Source organism: Coturnix japonica, chromosome 2, assembly GCF_054131305.1.
Source record: "Coturnix japonica strain WE chromosome 2, WE-NBRP24, whole genome shotgun sequence".
Classification (NCBI taxonomy): domain Eukaryota; kingdom Metazoa; phylum Chordata; class Aves; order Galliformes; family Phasianidae; genus Coturnix; species Coturnix japonica.
Window position 1 is genome coordinate 103,052,004 of NC_140664.1, and position 19,324 is coordinate 103,071,327.

Genomic DNA, 19,324 nt, shown 5'->3' on the forward strand with positions numbered 1-19,324 from the left:
TGACTTCAGTTCTGTTAATGCTATGCTTAATGGGCAGTTTAACTTCACTGAAATGAGATGAATGTGTGGCTTAGCACTGTGTAAATATTTCAAGAGTAATACAATAAGATAGTGGATATTTTCATAATATTAAGTGGCACTATTTGTTTTGGATACTAATGATAAAGTGAAGGATAAAATTACAATAAAAGGAAACATCCAATTTACTAACAAGAACACGTTTTCTGATGGCAAGAGCACTGACTATGAAACAGCCTGCTTAATGAGCCAGTTACGGCTAACTAAGAAACATTTGAGATAACATTAATTAATATTATTATTATTATTTTTAATGGATAGTGTCATGTCTTTCTAAATTTAGCACAGAGAACAGGTTAAACAATCAAAATTATTTCATTAAGACGATAGCACTCATTTTGTGTTTTGGAGGTTTCACAACACTTAATGATACATCTAACAAAACTTACGCTGGCAAGACAACATGAGATCCTTGGAGAGATATACATCCTACTTATAAACACTGTTAAATGTATCAGTGAGCTATCAGTAAGAACTAGTTACTGGATCTCCTACCATTCCCAAAACTTGCACGGAAATAAACCTTTTTCAATTCAAGTTCAACACAAGGCAAGCTAGCACCTTTACCTTTGCAAGCACTAAATCATTTGCCTTGCTTCATTTTAAAATAATTACACTCTTACTAGGAGTTAAATTGCAAAGGATGCTGACAATCTAACATTTGCCACAGAACAACTACTTCTCCAGGATGGTAAACATAAAATAAATATTGATTTTAAACATGAAATTTGCTAAAGAACATTTTTATTGCACGAAGCCTTAAAATTAGCATTTTGAATGTAATAACTAATTGATATGGAAAGAAAAAAATAATGAATGAAATATTTCCTTCAGGGCTTTTGAAGCAGTTCTCAATGTCTAACTTTGCTTGACTCCTAAGATTTTACTGCACCTCTGAGTAGGGTGGACACCACATGCCTGAAAGGTTGACTGCGTCAGAGGGTCACAGCACATTCTCTAACATAACCTGGCTTGGAGCTTGCCCACAAAGGGCCCCTGCATTCTTCCTACATTTAAAATAAGAGTGCTTTATGCAGAAGACAGTTTTGTTTAGGAGTAAGAGAGTACAATTTCCAGAAGGAAGAATCTCCATTTAAAGCCACTTCATAGATTTCACACTCTTTTATGTGGAAAATTAAAGATTTATGAGGAAAAGAGGCACTGTGGGTCTAAAATAATTAAGGTGATTTCCTCACAGAGTTCAGTTCTCTGCTCAGAAACAGAGGGCTGCTTCTCCTATATTGCTCCACTGCTAGAAGTCGGGTTTTTGACATGAAGTTATCATTTCTGAACATCACCGGGATGCTCTAATTGAGCATCCAGAATATTAAATGAAACAGTGCATCTGCTGATGAAAAGAGAGGATCTTAAATTTTGTCTTTGGTTCATTTCTTGCACACAAATATAGCACAGGATCCTGTATTTTCCCTCCTTTGTGGCCTGCAATGTTATGATAGTTGCAGAGAAAATAAAAATAAATAAATATACTGTTAGAACTATTCTCTTAACTGATAAGCTCCTATGAAAACATTTTTTTAGTGTCTGCCTTTTTCTTTACATATATACATGGCAAAACCATTATCTGGTGAAGTTAATAACTTCTCCATTGCTTTGCAAACAGCTGTTGTACATTAGACATAGTGCTTGCTATTAAAAAATGTGCCCTTCAAAGAGAAGATGAATAATATTTTATTTTAGTTGAAAACAAACAAACAAACAAACAACTATTTTGTTGTAAATTAAAGATTACTACTGAAATACTCTGCCAGAATATTTTTACTTTTATTTTTCAAGACAGATTGTCTATCATTTTCTTTCTACAGCTTCCCCCATTTTCCTGCCCACAACCGGCAGACACAAATAGAGGGCACATTTCAGTTAAAAAATAATAAAATAATCATAATAAAAAATCTGTAATGGATCAGCCTTCATGATTAAAAAAGAAGTTCCTCTGAATACAAATGCTTGTGCCACTAGAACTGAGACAAGGCAGTAGCTGACAAGGAACGAAGAGGGATCTCATTCTCAAGAGAAGTGAGAATTCACCTCTTGAGCAGGAATACCGTACTCATTTCAATAATGAATTGTAATGTAGCTTTCTTCTGCATAGGAAAAAATGGCAGAAGCAGCTGATCGCATTCACCTTAGGAGACTTGAGTGAAAGGGAACTGGAAAATGGGAATGGTCAGATCATAATCCCTTCAGAACACAGTCATCAAAACCAGTGAACAGGATGTCACTGTCACATTCATTTATCTCTTTGACTGCTATATTCTGTTAGATTTTGACATCATTTATTTACAGGTACTAGAGAAGCTTATGTCAGAGGAGGTACACATGAATAGACTGTGTCTCCAAAATATAGCACTGGATGCATAAGTATAAAGCTGGTGATCAACTACTTTTGCGATATATACATATAAAAAATATGGCAGTGACATATGAAACAGTGACAGCTTGTGTTTCATGGCAGCCAAAAAGGACCATTGTATGATTTGACACATTTCTCATTCATGTGTTAGACAAATAAATCTTCCATTTCCAGAGGTCATAAATGAAGTAAAGCAACTGACAGATTGGTGTAATTCTAATTGTTTCTATATTGTAGCATATGCCTCCTAGCACTCATAGCATGAGAAGTACAATGTCGTGATGCATTAACTGACATACCACATGATTTTCTTGTCTTTTTGTCTACTTTCTTCAACAAAATAAAAATTAATTCCTCTTTTTACAGTGAAGTGATGTTTAATGTACATGCGTTAATAAATGATTGCTTTTGGAGCACACTGAAATTCCTACAGTCCATCCAAATTCCTATATCTGTGTGTGACTAAGTTCTTGACTAAGCAACCTTGTCTTTTTGAGGATCAATTCTATAATGGCAAAAGGAAAGACACTTGATGATTACTCTAAATTTGAAAGTGTTCAAAGTACAGCCATCAGCGTGTAGTTCTTAAATTTTCCAAGGTATTCCATGGGAAGCAAATAAAGTGAGCAGAGGATAGGAGAAATATAGAACAGTCTTCTCCACATCGTAATTGTTTCCCTTGTGTTTCCAGTTTCTGCCCACTTGGTGTCTGCATGGCTCTGGTTTTGCATTCTCAAAAATACCATCTTGGGGCAATTTATGCTGCTTTACTAACCATATTTTCAGAAATGAACTTTTACATGTGTACTATAATAATTTCACCACTGCAAAATCTAAGCTTTCTGTATTACCTTCGATGCCAAATACTGGTTTAGCCCAGCATGATCATTGCTAATACAGTTGTTGAGATCCTTCCAAGTCCACAATAAGCAGAGAACAGATAGAGTGTAGTTTGGCAGGCACAAACTCAAAGACAATCTGCTAAGATGTGGCCATCTACTGATGCTACATCAGTACACAGCAGTGTTCCCCATATACTACTATATATGTAGAATTCATTTGAACTCAATGAAGCACCTGCTGAATTTGTACGGCTGAAATAGGAAGGAGATTTGGCCTACTATTCTGAAGAGGTAAAACCTTTAGGCTACAAAGGATATGCTTACTTACTTAGACTGTTGGTAAGAATATGCAGGTGCATGTTCACTGGATGTTTCCACTGTCATCTGTTGCTGTTGACCACTGGCTTCCTGTGATGAAGATGCTACTGTCTGTGGAGAAGTATCAGCAACAACACCCTAAGGAGTCAAATAAGAACATGAAAGGTTACCATTTTTACTCCAGTTAATTACATAAAGGAACTCAGTATGAGATCACCATTCCTATATTTCTCTTGGATTACTGTGTGGTTAAAAGAGTTGGGGAAAGCAGAACCATATGCTAACACAATAAATTCTGTAAGTTCACAAAGAGATAATCCAGCAATGAGAATCTTCCTTAGGGTACCAACCTCTCAAGTATGTCACTCTCACAAGCTGAACTGGGAAACACCTATGCATTTTGGAGCATTTCTCTGTCTACTTAAAACCAAAGACAAAAACTCTGCTTACTTCAGTTAAATGTGAATTTTACTTTTTGTGTTTCTTATAATGAAAGTATGGCTCTCTGATGTTCATTTATTTAGTCCAACTACATAGTGGAATCACTTTAATTTCCCTTGAAACGTGATAAAGGCAAAAATTAAGTCCACCACCTTCCACCATTGCATGTCCAATGGAATTCTAGCTGCCCTAGAAAAACCCTGCACTCTTGTACACAGTGTGTTTATGCATGTTCTCCTTCAAGGATAAATTTACTCCACTCTAAGGATTTTACTAGTTAAGTCAAAGCTCCAGTAAAGTTTTGTTTTAATTGTAAATTTGAGAAGAAAAAAAAAAAGTGATTAGATATACAAATTTGATGTGCATGGTTTTAACATTATGTTCTATTTCTTAACCTGTCTGGACAGCCTGAATAATATTAATTCTAATAATACAGCATGCTTTCAAAGCGATCTGTATTTTCTTGCCTTTACTCTCACATTTGATGTATTGGACACAAAAATAGCACTATCAGATCTCTTCAGGAAACAAGCTTTATTATCGTATCACATACAACAGAGCCAGAAGAGGGAGCACAAACCACTTGATTTGTTTTCATTTGAGTCCTATGTAAACAAGAGGTAGTTTATTTCATATTATCTGTGAAAAAGTGTAAGTTTCATTTCTCCATTTCTCAGAAATTTGTCATGTCTGTTGAGACTGTATTATCTTTTTTTCTGTGTACTTCCTTGTCTTTATGATTCTGCTATTGTCCATCTTGAGAATGTAAGCTCTCTGGGGTAGAGACCATAAACAATAGCAATAATAAACATCATTAGGTCAGATCAAGACTGGCTATATATTCAGATAATATTTGATTACTATAAGATGTTACTTCATTGAGCATGAATATAACAACGGGTGACGATGAGAAGAGCTCAGGAAGAATTAATCTCTTATTAGCACTGGTCAGTACTGATGGATGAGTCTGTCTTGACTCCACCCCACTATCTCCTTTAGATTTGGATTTGTATCTGCCTCATTTAATACCTAAGAATAGCTACTAAAAGAGGCACTCATGCCCCATTTGCAACAAAACACAGCTTAGAGGAATCTTATCTTCTAGTGAAAAAAAAAGACTGAAGATTTGACTGGCACAGCGTGACAAAGAAGTAGAAGCCTTTTCTGAGGGCTCTCATTTGGAAATTTCAGTAATCACAGAGAACTGGGAAAAAAACAAGATGAGTCCACTTGACTGTTGTTGGTGGAGCCATGCCAAAAGTATCACTAACACAGAAACTTCAAAGTACACAGCAGGAACAGCACCAACTCCGTACAACTGAAGTATGGAGACCCTAGAAACCTCATATTACTCTACAGAAGGGAAGAAATTATTAATAAAAAGGAGTAGCATCAAGGAAAGGCACACACTGAAGAGGATGACAAGTCACCCCTCTCTCACTGTTCTTGGTGGCCCTTATAACGCTGCACAGAAGTGGAGGCCGAGCTGAGTCTCCTGGCACCTTGTGGTCTACAGGGTTGAGTAAATACTTACTCATTAGACTGTCATCAGCATGACTCAGCCCCAAGGAGGGAGGGAGCGAATCCTTCCTCAAGGATGAAAAAGCACTCAGTCAGTGCAGCAATCTCCACGTCTGTATATACAAGAGGAAGGTTTCCATTGCTCAATCACTTTTTCTGGTTGCTAAATATTTCAGCAATTACCTATACTTATTAAGGACCACATCAAACCTTCTTGCAATCTTCTTTTCTTGGAATCTCTTTTACATTTGTGGTCTGCCTGCTGGGATTGTTTTCCTGTCGCTTCCCATCTCCCCTCCCATGTATGTGGGGAAAAAGACAGTCTGATGTTTTATTCCACGTCCTGCTGTACAGCAAAACAAATGCAAAAAAAGAGCCCTTGCAAATAATAATAAGTAAATTAAAAGGGAAAATAATGAAGAAGAATGTCAAAACTTAATTTTAAAAAAGCTGGAAGATGTGCCATTCCACAAAGTGATTTTAGGCCTATCTCAAACAGCAGGTACAATGAGGCATCATAAATATAAGTGTTCTGTTACCCCTTCATTCTACTTTCATGGAGGGAGGTAAACTTACTTCAATAGGGACAGCTGTTGGAGGCACAGGAGTGTACTGGGGAATGTAGGTCCCTTGCATAGGTGCAGCAGCAGTCATGTACTAAAACAAACCAAAGACAAACTGACATTAGAAAACTACAGTCAAGTTGCAAAAATAATCATATTGGAAGCATGACACTGTTTCTATTTCCTGTATGGAAATACCTGATTAATGTACAGTCTTATTTACTTTGATTGAGGATTTTAGAGAATTGTAAGATCACCTTCTAGGTTTTAAAAATCATAATCTTGAACTTCAAAGACAGGTCACACTTGATTACAGGCAATATCGTATTCAATATCTTGCTGATATATTCAGATTGTATTACTTTTCATTTGCTTATTCAAATTGAAAGACTCTTATTTGTTTTTATAAACAAAACAGTGAACAGGCATGATAACATATATATACACAATATATATCGTATTTACAGAGACAAACAGTCTAAAACAATCTTTTAGAATCTTATTTGTCTTATCTTAATGACACCTTCAAAATATGAAGCTTGAAATTTGACAGATTTATCACTGTTTATATTTAGCCCTATCATCAAGAACATTTGTGTTTACAGTTGTTTGTGATCCAAGACAGTAGAAACAATGGAAGAGGTAGACATGTTTGGGAACACCTGCTTTTGAAAATGGTAGTATTAACTAGATTCTTATGGATCATTCTTAATATCCAAAGATCTCTTATATAGATTTTGAAGCTGCTTCCAATTGTTATTACAGCAACACATGCTATTTAGCTTCTCTAAAACATTTTCTCTCACCAGTACTACAGAAGAGTATTTTTTTCTATTTTTTTTTTCTCATTTGTAAGTGCATATGGATTTTGCCATCGGTATGACACTAATCTCTCTACATACAGCAGTTCTTAAAAAGCTCTTGAACTGAACGCAGCAGATTGTTCAAATTTTCAAATAAAGTATCAATATTAAGCTATTGAATCCATACATACTTTTCTTTCTACAACCCAGTCTCAACTGCATGTCTTCACTGACAAGAATCTCAGGATGTGCCCAATCACACAACGGACTGCATGACACTGTCTGGCACTTCCACTACATGTTATCTTCAAAGACATGCTGAAGATCTGAATCACTCCAGAATATATTTGATGAATTTCAAAATGAGTTAAATATAGCTTTGCTTCCTGGCGGGGCTGGGAAGTGTTTGAAAGATTTTATTCTGCTGTTTACAGTAAAATTTGCATTTAAAGAACTCACCTCAATTCTAAACTAACTGTCTGGTTTGATATGCCTGTCACAAACAGGTATTATATAATTACAAAGAGGGGTACAGACTCTGAAGCAGTGCTGGAGAATGGCAAATTGGGAATCTAAGAGCACAATTCTCTAATCTTCATTTGAATAAAAAGAAAAACAAGCATTTAAGTGAAATTGGTTTCTCCTAGAAAAGGCAGTGAGAAATATAGGTGACATAAAATGTACACTTGCAATATAAGCAGCATGTTGTTGTGCTGAAAATCATTACAATATTTGTGAATACAAATCCATAGCATTTTCCTTCCCTTCAGGCAGAGGGAAAGGACCATTTCCCCAGTGCATGTGTGTCTGTATCAGGACATGATTTTCTGCAGCTCCTTTTTCTTCTTTTTCAAAATGAGAAATTAATAGTTTTCTTTTTTTTTTTTTTTTTTTTTTTTTTTTTAATGAATACTAACCCATCAAAGACATTAGGCCAGTGATCCCTATTGTACTCAGTGCAGTTGGGTTATTAACCTGCCTTAAGGAACTGCAGCAAGGTGTTTCAGAGCGGCTTCATTCTGCTTTGTAATGCTGGGATTACATTTGCTGTGCAGTATTGTTATAAATGTGTCAATATTTAAGAATAACCAGAAGCACTCTTACAGTTCTGCAAAGACCTACAAGTATTTTAAATACCTGCCTAGCCTTGCTTCACTCGAATTTATAAATATTTTAATAACAAGTATTAATGTAAAGACTAAACCGGCCTTATTCATCTTAAACTTCCTCGCATTTCTTCGCTGAACCCAGCAGATCAATGCAAGACTCAAGAGGTGCAGTTATCTGCTATTCCCTTACCTTGCACATAAACATACACAATTTTTAATGCACAGATCTCAAATTATTCAGCGGCATTTTAATTTAGGCGTCTCCACCTTTTACAAAATCCTCTGACATTGAGTTATGTAGTACAACAGCTGAAACTGTCCAGGAATTACTTGATGTCTTTGCTCTCGAAGCCCTGTGCTTGGTAGTGCAAAGGAAAGGAACATTCCAGTTGTGCCAGACTCTATAAGAAACTGCAGGAATGTGACTTTTCCCTGTATATGATATATTCTTCTTGTATTTATGTTCACTGGTAGTGATTCAACCTTTTGATTAAATCCCTCGTAGTTCTGCAATTAAAACAAGTTATGTGGGCAAAATTATTTGTACCAATGGCATAAAAGGTATAATTGTTTGGCAAATTATTTGATCATCATAAAAGTTAGTCAAAGCTTAATCCAGCAGGGGTGTTCTGCTGCTTAACAACTGGCCCTTGACCACAGCAGTAGACTGATCTGTATTACAGGTAAACACATTATGTATGTCACGCAAATGGAATTTCAGAATATTCCCAATATAATTACCAATATGAATTCAAAAAGACCCACCTCATTTCAGAGAAAATGTATAAGGGTCAACAGTTAAACTTGTTAGCAGGGCTTGGAACTGATTCTCTATCTCCATACTCTTGCATAAGGATCTATGAAGGCTTTTGTAAAAGACTTCACAGAACTACAAAGGACAACTGGGACTTAATTCCCAGAGATACATAATTGGTCTTAAGTATTTAAAGTCTGCTTAGGTACAAAGGGAATCCCAAATGAGAGCACATGAATTCAGGAGTGCTTGTTCTGGTGGATCTATTTTCACCAAGGGAAGCCTAACACCGAGAAACTGCTCTAAGCTGGTCTGTTTATTTAAAGTATTATGAAAATGGAAGACAGATTCATTTTCATTAAAATTCACATTAGCTCAATCAAATTCACATGCATTTATTCTGTTTATGGGCAACATAACTCTAATCCTTTATCTCACAAGTTGAATACCTTAAAGAATACCTAGTGCTGAGGTACAGTATCAGTGGACTCTAATTAATACTTTAATAGCTTTGGCTAATGCAAGAGATGAATTTCTCTTGATGAATATTCATGGTTAATGGTTAGCTGAAAAGTCACCATGAAACAGGACAACGAAGTTTCCTGAACACTGTGTTTCAGTTGCTTCCACACTCAGCACAGACTGAGCCCCCTGCTGTCTATGTCTCTCCCTCGGTCCCCTTGTCACTTTACCTAACTATTCTGTAAAACACTGTGCACTGGATGCACTGGAGTGACATCTGCCCATGTTGGGAGGTGGAAAAATGACTTTGGAAACTGGTGAGATTCAGAAGGAAAGTTAAACAATTGATGTCTACCCTGCACAGTACCACCCAGGATGAAAATTCTGCTTTATGGACATCCCCTAGTTCATATGGCTTCCCACCTATCTCAAGAAATTAACATAACCTGGATGTAGACCAATGGCAGAAAAGAAGACATTTCTGTCACAAAACTGTCACTGAAATTTATCTTCATAGACCTATAAACTCCACAAACATCACTTAAGTTCTTTGTCCATATGTATATGTTATAGAGAGACTGCATGTCTCACATGATCCTCTTAGCAGTACCCTGTTAATTCCACTAAGTATTAGTATTGAAAGCACTGAAATAGGAGATATGAAAAATCCAAGCCCATTATTTCTTTGTCATACTTTTCTATCAGGATTAAAGATTCTTGAGCAAAAAAATGATCAGTCATTCAACAAAGTATGCGCAAAGCAGAAGAAAATATTGCTCATTCTTCCTCAACTGTACAGGCTTTGTGGTCTAACAAGAGAAGCTGATCCTTTCTGACAGTAAAATGTATAATGACTCTACAGGCAGAGATGATGGATCTGGAGAGCACAGGGGAGTTTCTTTGGCATTTTGATCCTTTAAAAGCTGATAATTTCTACTACAAAAATGAAAGAAAAAAAAAAAAAAAAGGAACATTACTGATGATACTCTTAATTTGTTTGTAAATGATTAATCTCACAGAGAATACAGAGCCCACGTTCTTCACACTGAAGCTGCACGGTATTATAGTGTAATGCATGCTTTGCAGTACCTCACTGCTTCACCCAGATTGCACTTACCAGGGCACCAGTTTAGCCCATATGTGACATCAGAAATTCTGCTCACACCTTGTTCTAATGAGATTTTTGTTTTTACCTCCTTGAAATTGCTTGCGTGAAAAAATACACAGGTAGAAAATAAAGAGAGCAGTGATACACCTGTTCTCCTTTTAGCTATTACCCTGCACAACTACAAGGAGTTAAATGAAGACAGGTAACAGATGAGGCGGGATGAAAGGACAAAATGAAATTGTGGAAAGGATCATCATTAATTCAGAGGGCAACATCAGATCTTACAGATCTGAAAACAGTGTGGTATCCCTGCCTGGCTCCAGCAAGGCTCTTTGAGCCTGCAGCAAACGCTAAACCCATAAAGGTGGAAAAAGAGAAGAAAAAAACAGGATTAAGCAGCTGCCTGCAACAGGCAGAGCAAGGGAGCATGTTGAGGGGAGGACAACTGTTCCACCCATCAAAGGTGGAATTGAGTGACATGCAGGGAATTTGCAAGGGATTTTATACCAAGAGTAAGGCGCAGATAATGTCCACTTATTCATTTATCACAGCCAGGCTTCCTTGGGCCCATGCTAGCAGAGTCTGGTAAATGCCTAGCAAGTGAGATACACTGCAAATGCTTCTTATGCTAGCTATTAATTGCTAAGCTTCATCTGAAACAGTGCCTGAAAGAGTGACTATTGCAAGACTTCATTTATATCCCCAGAAGAATTTGGACACACACAGTTTAAATTCTGAAGGTCACCTTTATCAGTAACATAAGAAACCACCCTAAAGTACAAGTCCGTGTATAAGCCTAGCTGCCTGTGAAATAGCACAGCTGTGATTGCAAGAAGGCTACTAATTATATGCTAACTCTTGGCCTCTATGAGAATTGTGAGCAGCAACAGTGGATAACTTGATGACCACTGAACGTGTCTCCAGGAACAAAGAAAATCAGAATTCACAAAATGTGGTGTAAACATATAAGCTTGTAGTAGATTCTGAAACTGAAAACAATGCTTACTCGGGATTAATACACTTATTAAGGACTAGGAACAACAAGCAAGTAATAAGCATAGAAGAAGAGGCTTTTACAAAATCCATGTGAAAATGCTGCTTTCCACTGTTTGTTTTGTTTTTCTAGAAGCATCTATCTACCTCTTGCAAGAATCAAAGATTGCTTTCCTGATTTCACCATCCTACGTGCTCCTGAAAAGGCAGGTTAGAGACAAACTGCAGAATCCCCGCACCAGCATCTGGTGAGCATTTGCCCCCACAGCAGCCTGATGAAAGGAGATTAAATGGGTCTTCTTATATGAGTAAATGCTAACCCATGTTTCTAAAATGAACAGAGATTCCAGAAACTGGTCTTTGGTAACTATTTGTGGTTCCATATCACTGCATGGGCTACAGTACATTGACAATGACTTAGCTTTTAGGATTCTGAGAATTACTGACAGGGTTTGTTTGTATTTTTTTATTTTATTTTATTTTTTTAAACCATCTGAGAAGTCTAGACGCTGCATCACTAACAGAATTATTGGAAAACATTTGCATTGCTGGAAAACTGAAGAAAATGAGACTGTTGGCTGGATTTATTTTCACCACTTTTTCCTCATGAAGGAAACCTGCCCTCTCACTTTTAAATCTCTTTCCCTGCAAAGAAAAACTGCATCTCTCATAGATCCCTAGGAGGTGGTTATAACTTTAATGAATCATAGAATAAAACAGCTGCATTTTGCTTTCACTGGTTCCACCTTCTCATTTGAAAATAGCCTGTTCTCCAGCAGAAAAGAATATTGTCCTGCTGTGTCCTCTGATCCCACAGTCCGGCACGGAGATGCAGGAACTCAGGAAAAAGCCCATCTACTTCATCAATGCCAGCAGCGTCTCAATGAAATACAATACCCAGCAGCCATGGTTTTTACTTTACACTTCAAATATCTTTTGCTACCCAGAAGCATTCTCATCTTCCAGCTCAATCCTGTAATTATTCAATAGCTGTTATTAATCTTAGCTTTTCCCAATTAAAGAGTATGAGAAGAAAGGCTATGGAGATTTTGCATATATTACAATATTTTTGCTAATAATTATCAGCCTGGTCTAAAATTTAATGCTATTTTACCACACAATTACCGAAGTCCTATCAAGAACAGCGCTGTCATTCAACGGAATCCCATCACTGGGCCACTGCACTCATTGTTCAGGCAGAGAATAGAAATCTTTACAAGATTTAACCTTCCTTCCCTGCTGCTCAGTAATACGAATGTATTTAGGAACACTGGCTATCACTTCTCTTTCAACCTTCCTAATGAGTTGTTACCTAATTCTCGGAGCAAGTTAAATGAAGGTAGAGAAAATAATAACTTCAAGAGCTATATTTACAAACTAATCTCCTTTTCTCTTCAGGAGTTCTAAGTGTCCTCCACAAATCCCTACCTTTGGAAATCAGAGTAATGCAAAGGTATTGAAGAAAGGAGCAGACAAGCTAAACCCTCCACAGTTAATGGTCTTTTCTTTTATTTCTGAATTCAGGCCTGCAACCAAAGCAGAGTGATCAGGATTAATCAGATAAAGACTATTTAGAATAAACAAATGTGAGAACAGTCAGATCACCGCATACAGCTGTGTACTAGCATACAAAATAGTATGTTTGTAGAAACTGTAGGTAATACAAACAGCAATCTAGGAATGTCTACAGATAAATCAAAAACCCGCACATTCATCCTAAGCAGATTTTAGAGTCCGATGGCTGGTATTACAGTGAGAGCTAGTGAAAATCCCAGATTGTATTCAGATATCTCACTTGTGTCTGAAAAGACAGAAAATGGAAGTAAAACCATCAGAATCTGCAAATTAAGTTCCCAATTTGATATCTTTCACTAAAGGCAAGTGAAACTCCTTTTAAGATAAATTCTTTATAGGAAGTTGTTCACGTTATGTTTATCAGTTTGTAGGTGGCTATGGAAGTTAACCTCAGATAGACAGAGATGCTGGTAGTAGCTGTCAGCGTACATCATTATGGGATACTGTCACCCTTCTCATCATTGTGCCAAAGTCTCCAATGTTAGAAGGGATCTATGGGGACTGTACACTGACCCTCTATATGTGACTGCACATATGAAAAGCCTCAAGATGCAAAAACTGCTTTTTTGCATAATTCTTAGTATCTGATGGATGCATTTGCAAGAGAACAAGAATACTCCTGTGTTTAAAAAGGAAGAAGACTCTGGTATTGCATTTTCAGTTCACAATTCTTCAATTCTTAATCATTTCTCTATAAAATGAGAATTTTTTTATTTTTTTTCTTATTTTTTTTTTTTACTAATACCATTTGTACCTATTCTGTCAATGTACGTTATGAGATCTCTTGGGTAAGTATTCTGGCATGGGTTAAAGCATGACTTATTATGACTGCCTTGACTGCAGCGCCCTAAATAAAAACAGGGTACAGCGACTGTATCATAACAAACAAGTATACTGCACCAATCTTGGGCACTCAGGGTCAGTAATCATAGAAATTTTGTCACATTTAAATATTAAAAATTTATATATTTTCAGATGCTGCGTACTGAAAGACAAAGGTGTGATGCAGCAGAATTATAGCTACTACTTCCGAAATAGAAATTCCCTATACAAACTACCGGTTAGAAACTCCTATGGATTTCCATCCGAATGCAATTCCATCAATTAATCCTTGATGAACGCCTGCTAGCAAGAACAAGGAAGCCTGATCTTTATATTATATTTTCAATCCAAGAAAACAAATAACCATGTCAGAGAAACTTGCAACACATGAGCATGTTAAGCTATTATTAATAACACATTCATTTATACGAACAAATAATTACTTTGTAGAGGTAAATGTATCTTTCAGAGGCTATGCTATTACATCTTCATGAATCTGAGGAGTTAAAGAGGAGACTAGTGCCTGCAAACACCCACATAGTATGGATGAATCTGTTAATAAAACAACATGAGATCTGCTTAGATTTATTAAACTATAGTTGTTCATTAATCACATACATTTTCCATTTGCTCTTTCAGATTAGGCTTAAAAGTGGACCAATTCTCCACGAAACAGAAAAAAAAAATAGTAAAAGCACATTAAAAAGGCCCCTGTATTAGAATTTCTAATTAACATTAGAAATTTAGTATTTCTAATTTTCCAATTTCCTGTCAACTGGACAAATTTCTTTGCCTCTTGACTGATAGATGCATCAGATAATAGCAGTACACCAACAAACTACACCTTGGCTATTCTTAAAAGCAGCTGATACAGCATTACTTTCTCTCTAAAAGATCGCTAGAATCTAAAATATTTCGATAAGCTGTAACGAAGGGTATCACCAGATGTAAAAAAAACCAACAATAAACTATCTCAAAGCTTCATAGAAAACAGCTGTCTGCAAGCTCTATTTAGAAATGGAGGAGAATTTGCCAATCTAATGAACACAAAATACCTTGCAGGTATAGCCTCTGTTTCCTTCTGGGGTTCATGTCGGAAGCTAACAGTGGCAGCAGGGATACATTAAAAGTGAGCCTTCCTGTATTTATGGTGGACATGAAAGAACAGGGCTAGGCAGGGTGAAATGCATTCCCTGTCCTCTATGGGAAATGCTGGGCCCTCACTCCTTAGTACACAATCAAAAGCATGCTTCTATTAGGCATGTTTAGTCAAATCTCCTGTCAGACATGCACTCAGGCCTTCCACACTGCTCAACATGGCACTGGGATGGTTTAGTATGTAGTCTGCAAGACCCAAGAGCTCTATTCTATCTGGAACTTGGGAGAAGCTCTGAAAGATTTTTGTCTCCTCAAGCACACCTGGGAACCAGCAGTTCCTGTGTAGGCATTGAGTTGGTTTTCTTCCAGGAAATCCCACCATGCTACCTACCCAAAGCAACATTTCTAGTGGGGCTGCTCTGGAACACAAAATCGTGGCGGTGCTCTGCAGCTGCTGCCAATAAGCTGACCTGGAGCAGGACAGTAACTGAGAAGGATGTTTATACCAGTTGGCAGCTGTTAGGATCTTGGGTTGTATATTTGGTGTTGCAAACAACATGAGTCATCGTCTCCAAAATTTAATTTTTGCTTGGAATTTCTGGTACGTGGGAGAATCTTTCTGTTTTGAGTTGTTAGAAGATGAATCAGAATGAAACCAAATTTTGTACTATGATTTTCCCACAAACTGGAAATCCTGAATGTTATTCAGCTAGCTCCTCTTGTGTCTGTAACTTAGTCAAAAGTATCAGCCATGGTCACAATTGCTCAGGATGGGAAAAATACACAATTTTAACCTTTAAGGGCTGATGGCAACTTCAGCACATCTAAAGTACTGCATTTAAAAACAACGCAGTACAAAACACTGTTTCTCATTAGCCTATGAACCTGTCTGCTCAAATCTTTAGATGTATATACATGGTCATGAGCTTCATTAGATGGCAGGGCTGTAAAAGCTGGCTGCAGCATTTTGTGAGGACTTCATTTTCCCGCCATCCACCAAATTCTGATATTATCCTGGCATAAAGGTCCCCTTAAAATTAATAAAAATACCCTATGGATACAGTGTGACAGTGTTAAAGTATTACAGAGGTTGTCCTTAAGTCTCCTAATTAGTAACTCTGGGAGGACCCCTGAAACATCAGCACCATCAGCTCTTGGACTGCATAATCCAAGCAGAAACACTGCCTATTAACAGGGTGCTGGCTAAGTGGGCTGAACCACATCACATGGACATGTCACAAGCTTGTCTACAATGGAATCAGCGAGTTACAGTGTTGAACTCCTAAACTTATTTTGTGGTAAAAGTTATACAGAACCTCTTCAAGTTTGTCACTGTTTCATCCAAATGACAAAGAAGGGAAGGAGGGGGGAGAGAAATACAAAAAACAAACAAACAAACAAACAAACAAAAACAACCAACAAAATGGAAAATGAAAGAAGGGAAAAAATGCCTGATTAGTCTAAAGGCAAAGTCATCTTACTTTATCTTAAGCTTTCTTGTTCTGTCACCTAACTACTAATTCCCCCCCTAAGGTGCCTTGAAGAGGTCCCTTCAGAATATATATCATCTTTAAGAACTGCTTGTCTTTCTTGCTATTTCTATGTACTGTTTCCTTTTCCTGGTACTGAGATGCTTAATTTTGTTGAGAAAATGTGATCAGCACAGCTGATGAGCCACAAATGAAGCAATTACTTGATGCTTCAGATCTGAATCCCACTCTCTATATAAACCGAAGTCCTAGGAAACCTGAGTGTTTTTTTGTTTTGTTTTTTTTTTAAGAATAAGTAAGCACCTTTTCACCATAACACATAATTTAATACAGCTTTATGGGTGTGCTTAGTACTTTTTTTCTCTGGGATCACATTAACTGTGCTTGAAGGGGCCAATAAAACAGATGTGTCTCAGAACAGAGATGCTGGTAATGCTGGTAGAACAGCAGCATTCCAAGGCTGTTTCTTTAATTCCTTCAGTGGTGGCTTTCCAAAGGAGACAGAGTCAACTCATATACATTCAAATTATATACAATTACCAATTTGTACAAATCTGTGTTTAAACAACCTCTAACAGTTCTGAATAACAGAAGCATGAATGCCAGGGTAAGAATTTAAACAGTATGGGTTTTTTTTTCCCCTTTGGTTTTCAGTCCAAGTAAAAAACAATCTATTTCATTGGTAAAAAACTCTTAATCGGTCTTGTCGTCAGTTCTTGGTGTACTGATTGTGAATAGTTTAAGGTACAGCTAAAAATGCATAGCAGTACTTTTAGGCAAATGCCTGAAAGATGAGGAAGCTGTTATGGTTGTTCTCATTGCTGCATTCACAGAATATGAAAACAAAAAGAAAAAAAAAGCACAACAAAATCTCTCCAAGTTTTTTCCCCACCTCAAATTCTGATAGGAGATGGAATATGAGAAAGATAACCCTCAAAGAGAACCAACACAGGGGAAGACATTAATGCACATATAAACACCTCTATTTCCTCTTTATAAAGTGCCCTTTGTATGACAAAGGTGTCCAAACAGCACTTAAGGAGCAACAGCAAAATGCCTGACAGACAGGTGTGATAAGTTATGGCTCAAAATATTTGCTTGCCAGACAGAAAGGGTGACTTCTTTTTATATTTTCTTTTTCTGAAAATCCTTTAAGGTAAACTCACTCCATGTCTGCTGGCATGCAGCCATTTTTCTATAAGCTCATATTACAATGCTGCATTTCTAATGGATTGGGTATGGTGCTTTTTCCATTCTGCTAATGAGAAAAGCTAAAGGCCATTACTTGTGATTAAGATCCCGAGGGAAGAAATGTGATGTGTATATTACCAGGCCATACGTAAAGGAAGCATGTGGCATTTCTAATCAATCAGATGAAGGATAGACAGAAAAAGTCTTATCCTGTGACTGCAGAGAAAGAAGATATAGGGGGAAAGAAACCATAGAAAGTGTCTTTAAAAGGTGACTTACGGGAATCAGTTATAATGATATTAGTATGATCAATGACTACGGCTACTATCTGGGAAGGATGTAATTACCAAAATGAAAACTTTCAAATGGGAAGCCTGATCAAGGGCAGAGGTACTGTCATATTTCTTGGAGTGCTGTCAGCTCCCACCCAGGCAATGCATTACCTTGTCCCTCACAAGCATAACAGCACTGCCCGGCTGAGCCTGGAGAGCGCATTCAGGGACAGAAGGAGGGAAGGGGTCTCAAGACGTGCACCCAGACCAACAGAACAGAGAATTTTGTACCAAATGCAAATTCACAATAAGAAAATGAAAAACTGGGAGAAGGGAAAAGGGAAAAAAGCTTCATTATGATTGGCTTGATAGAAAGTTTTGCAGACCTGCATGTTTTAAAAAACATTTCAACTGAAAGGAAATACTGCAGACCAGAAAGCTATTTGTTGTGGAGGGGATCAAACTAAAAAACATACTAAGAGAGGAGCTCAAGAATCTACAGAAGGATACTCTGGAATATCTACAAAGATGTTTGAGCGTGCAGTTTCTACATGTTTAATCTCAAATGCATACTACATTATTTTCCCCAAATTTTACCTAGATTAAATGCAAACTCTAGAGGATTTTTCCATCATTTTTAATTGGCTGTGTAGTTACAGCTTGAAGATGCTTCAAGACACATGTGCCAAATGGCAAATGAAATGAATAGAGTTTGGAGACAGGTGATCTGTGAGAGGACGAGATCCTCTGAATGTGTCATAACACATAGAGCTGCAGAGATAGTATTTATAATAAATTAATTTCATTTAATACTATAGATCATTGCTGAGTATTAAAACTGACAGAAATTCTTACAAACGACATCCTCTCAAATGGAATGCGATGTGGCAGATCAATGAAGCATTACTGTTTATAGTGGCAAAACTGTTACAAGTGGTAAGGTCAATGGAGAGATAGTCTAATATATTACCCCAACAAAAAGTCCGTAATTCTGCTTCATCATTAATACAATAGTCACAAGAAATGTTTGCTACCTTTCCTTGCATCAGGACGCAATGCTGAGAAATTGTCTTAAATGTTGTCAATGACAAGGCATGTAAAAAATAAGCATCATAGCTGAGAAAGTCCATCTATGGCTATTTAACTGAAAATAATCAATCTTTAGCTTTCCTTAATGGCACTTATTAAAAACAAACAAACAAAAATGTTGGAGGCCCTAATGAGTTATCAGTAAAATTGTCTGATCTGCTCCATTCCTGTGAAAAGGAACAAGTGCTGCACCATGGCACCTCAGCCTGCAGAGGCAAGTAAGCACAACTGGTGAAAACAGCCTGCCTTCTTCAACAAGCCACAGCCCATTTGCAAAACTGTTCTTCCCAGGAGGAGCTTGTAGCATCTATTTCTAAGCAAGGTTGTCCTTTCTGGTACTTTGATACACTTCTGGCTTTGGCATGTGAACTGACAGAAAGCCCAAAGCTTCATTTTGCATTGGCTTTCTCGGATCTGCAAAATG

The 19,324-nt window shown here is 37.1% G+C and overlaps 1 protein-coding gene across 22 annotated transcripts in view; it reads right to left on the minus strand.

Moving 5' to 3' along the window:
* Positions 1-19,324, minus strand: part of RBMS3 (RNA binding motif single stranded interacting protein 3) — a 682,345-nt gene that overhangs the window by 6,541 nt on the left and 656,480 nt on the right. For 16 of the 22 annotated variants that reach the window (XM_085538329.1, XM_085538326.1, XM_085538323.1 and 13 more), the window contains 2 exons: positions 6,148-6,228; positions 3,620-3,747 (listed from right to left, as the gene is read on the minus strand). In XM_085538329.1, coding sequence (XP_085394455.1) covers positions 3,620-3,747; positions 6,148-6,228 — 209 coding nt within the window. Of the gene's footprint in view, positions 1-3,615; positions 3,748-6,147; positions 6,229-19,324 lie in introns of those variants that run through there. The other 6 variants (XM_085538324.1, XM_085538321.1, XM_085538335.1 and 3 more) reach the window with 1 other exon arrangement.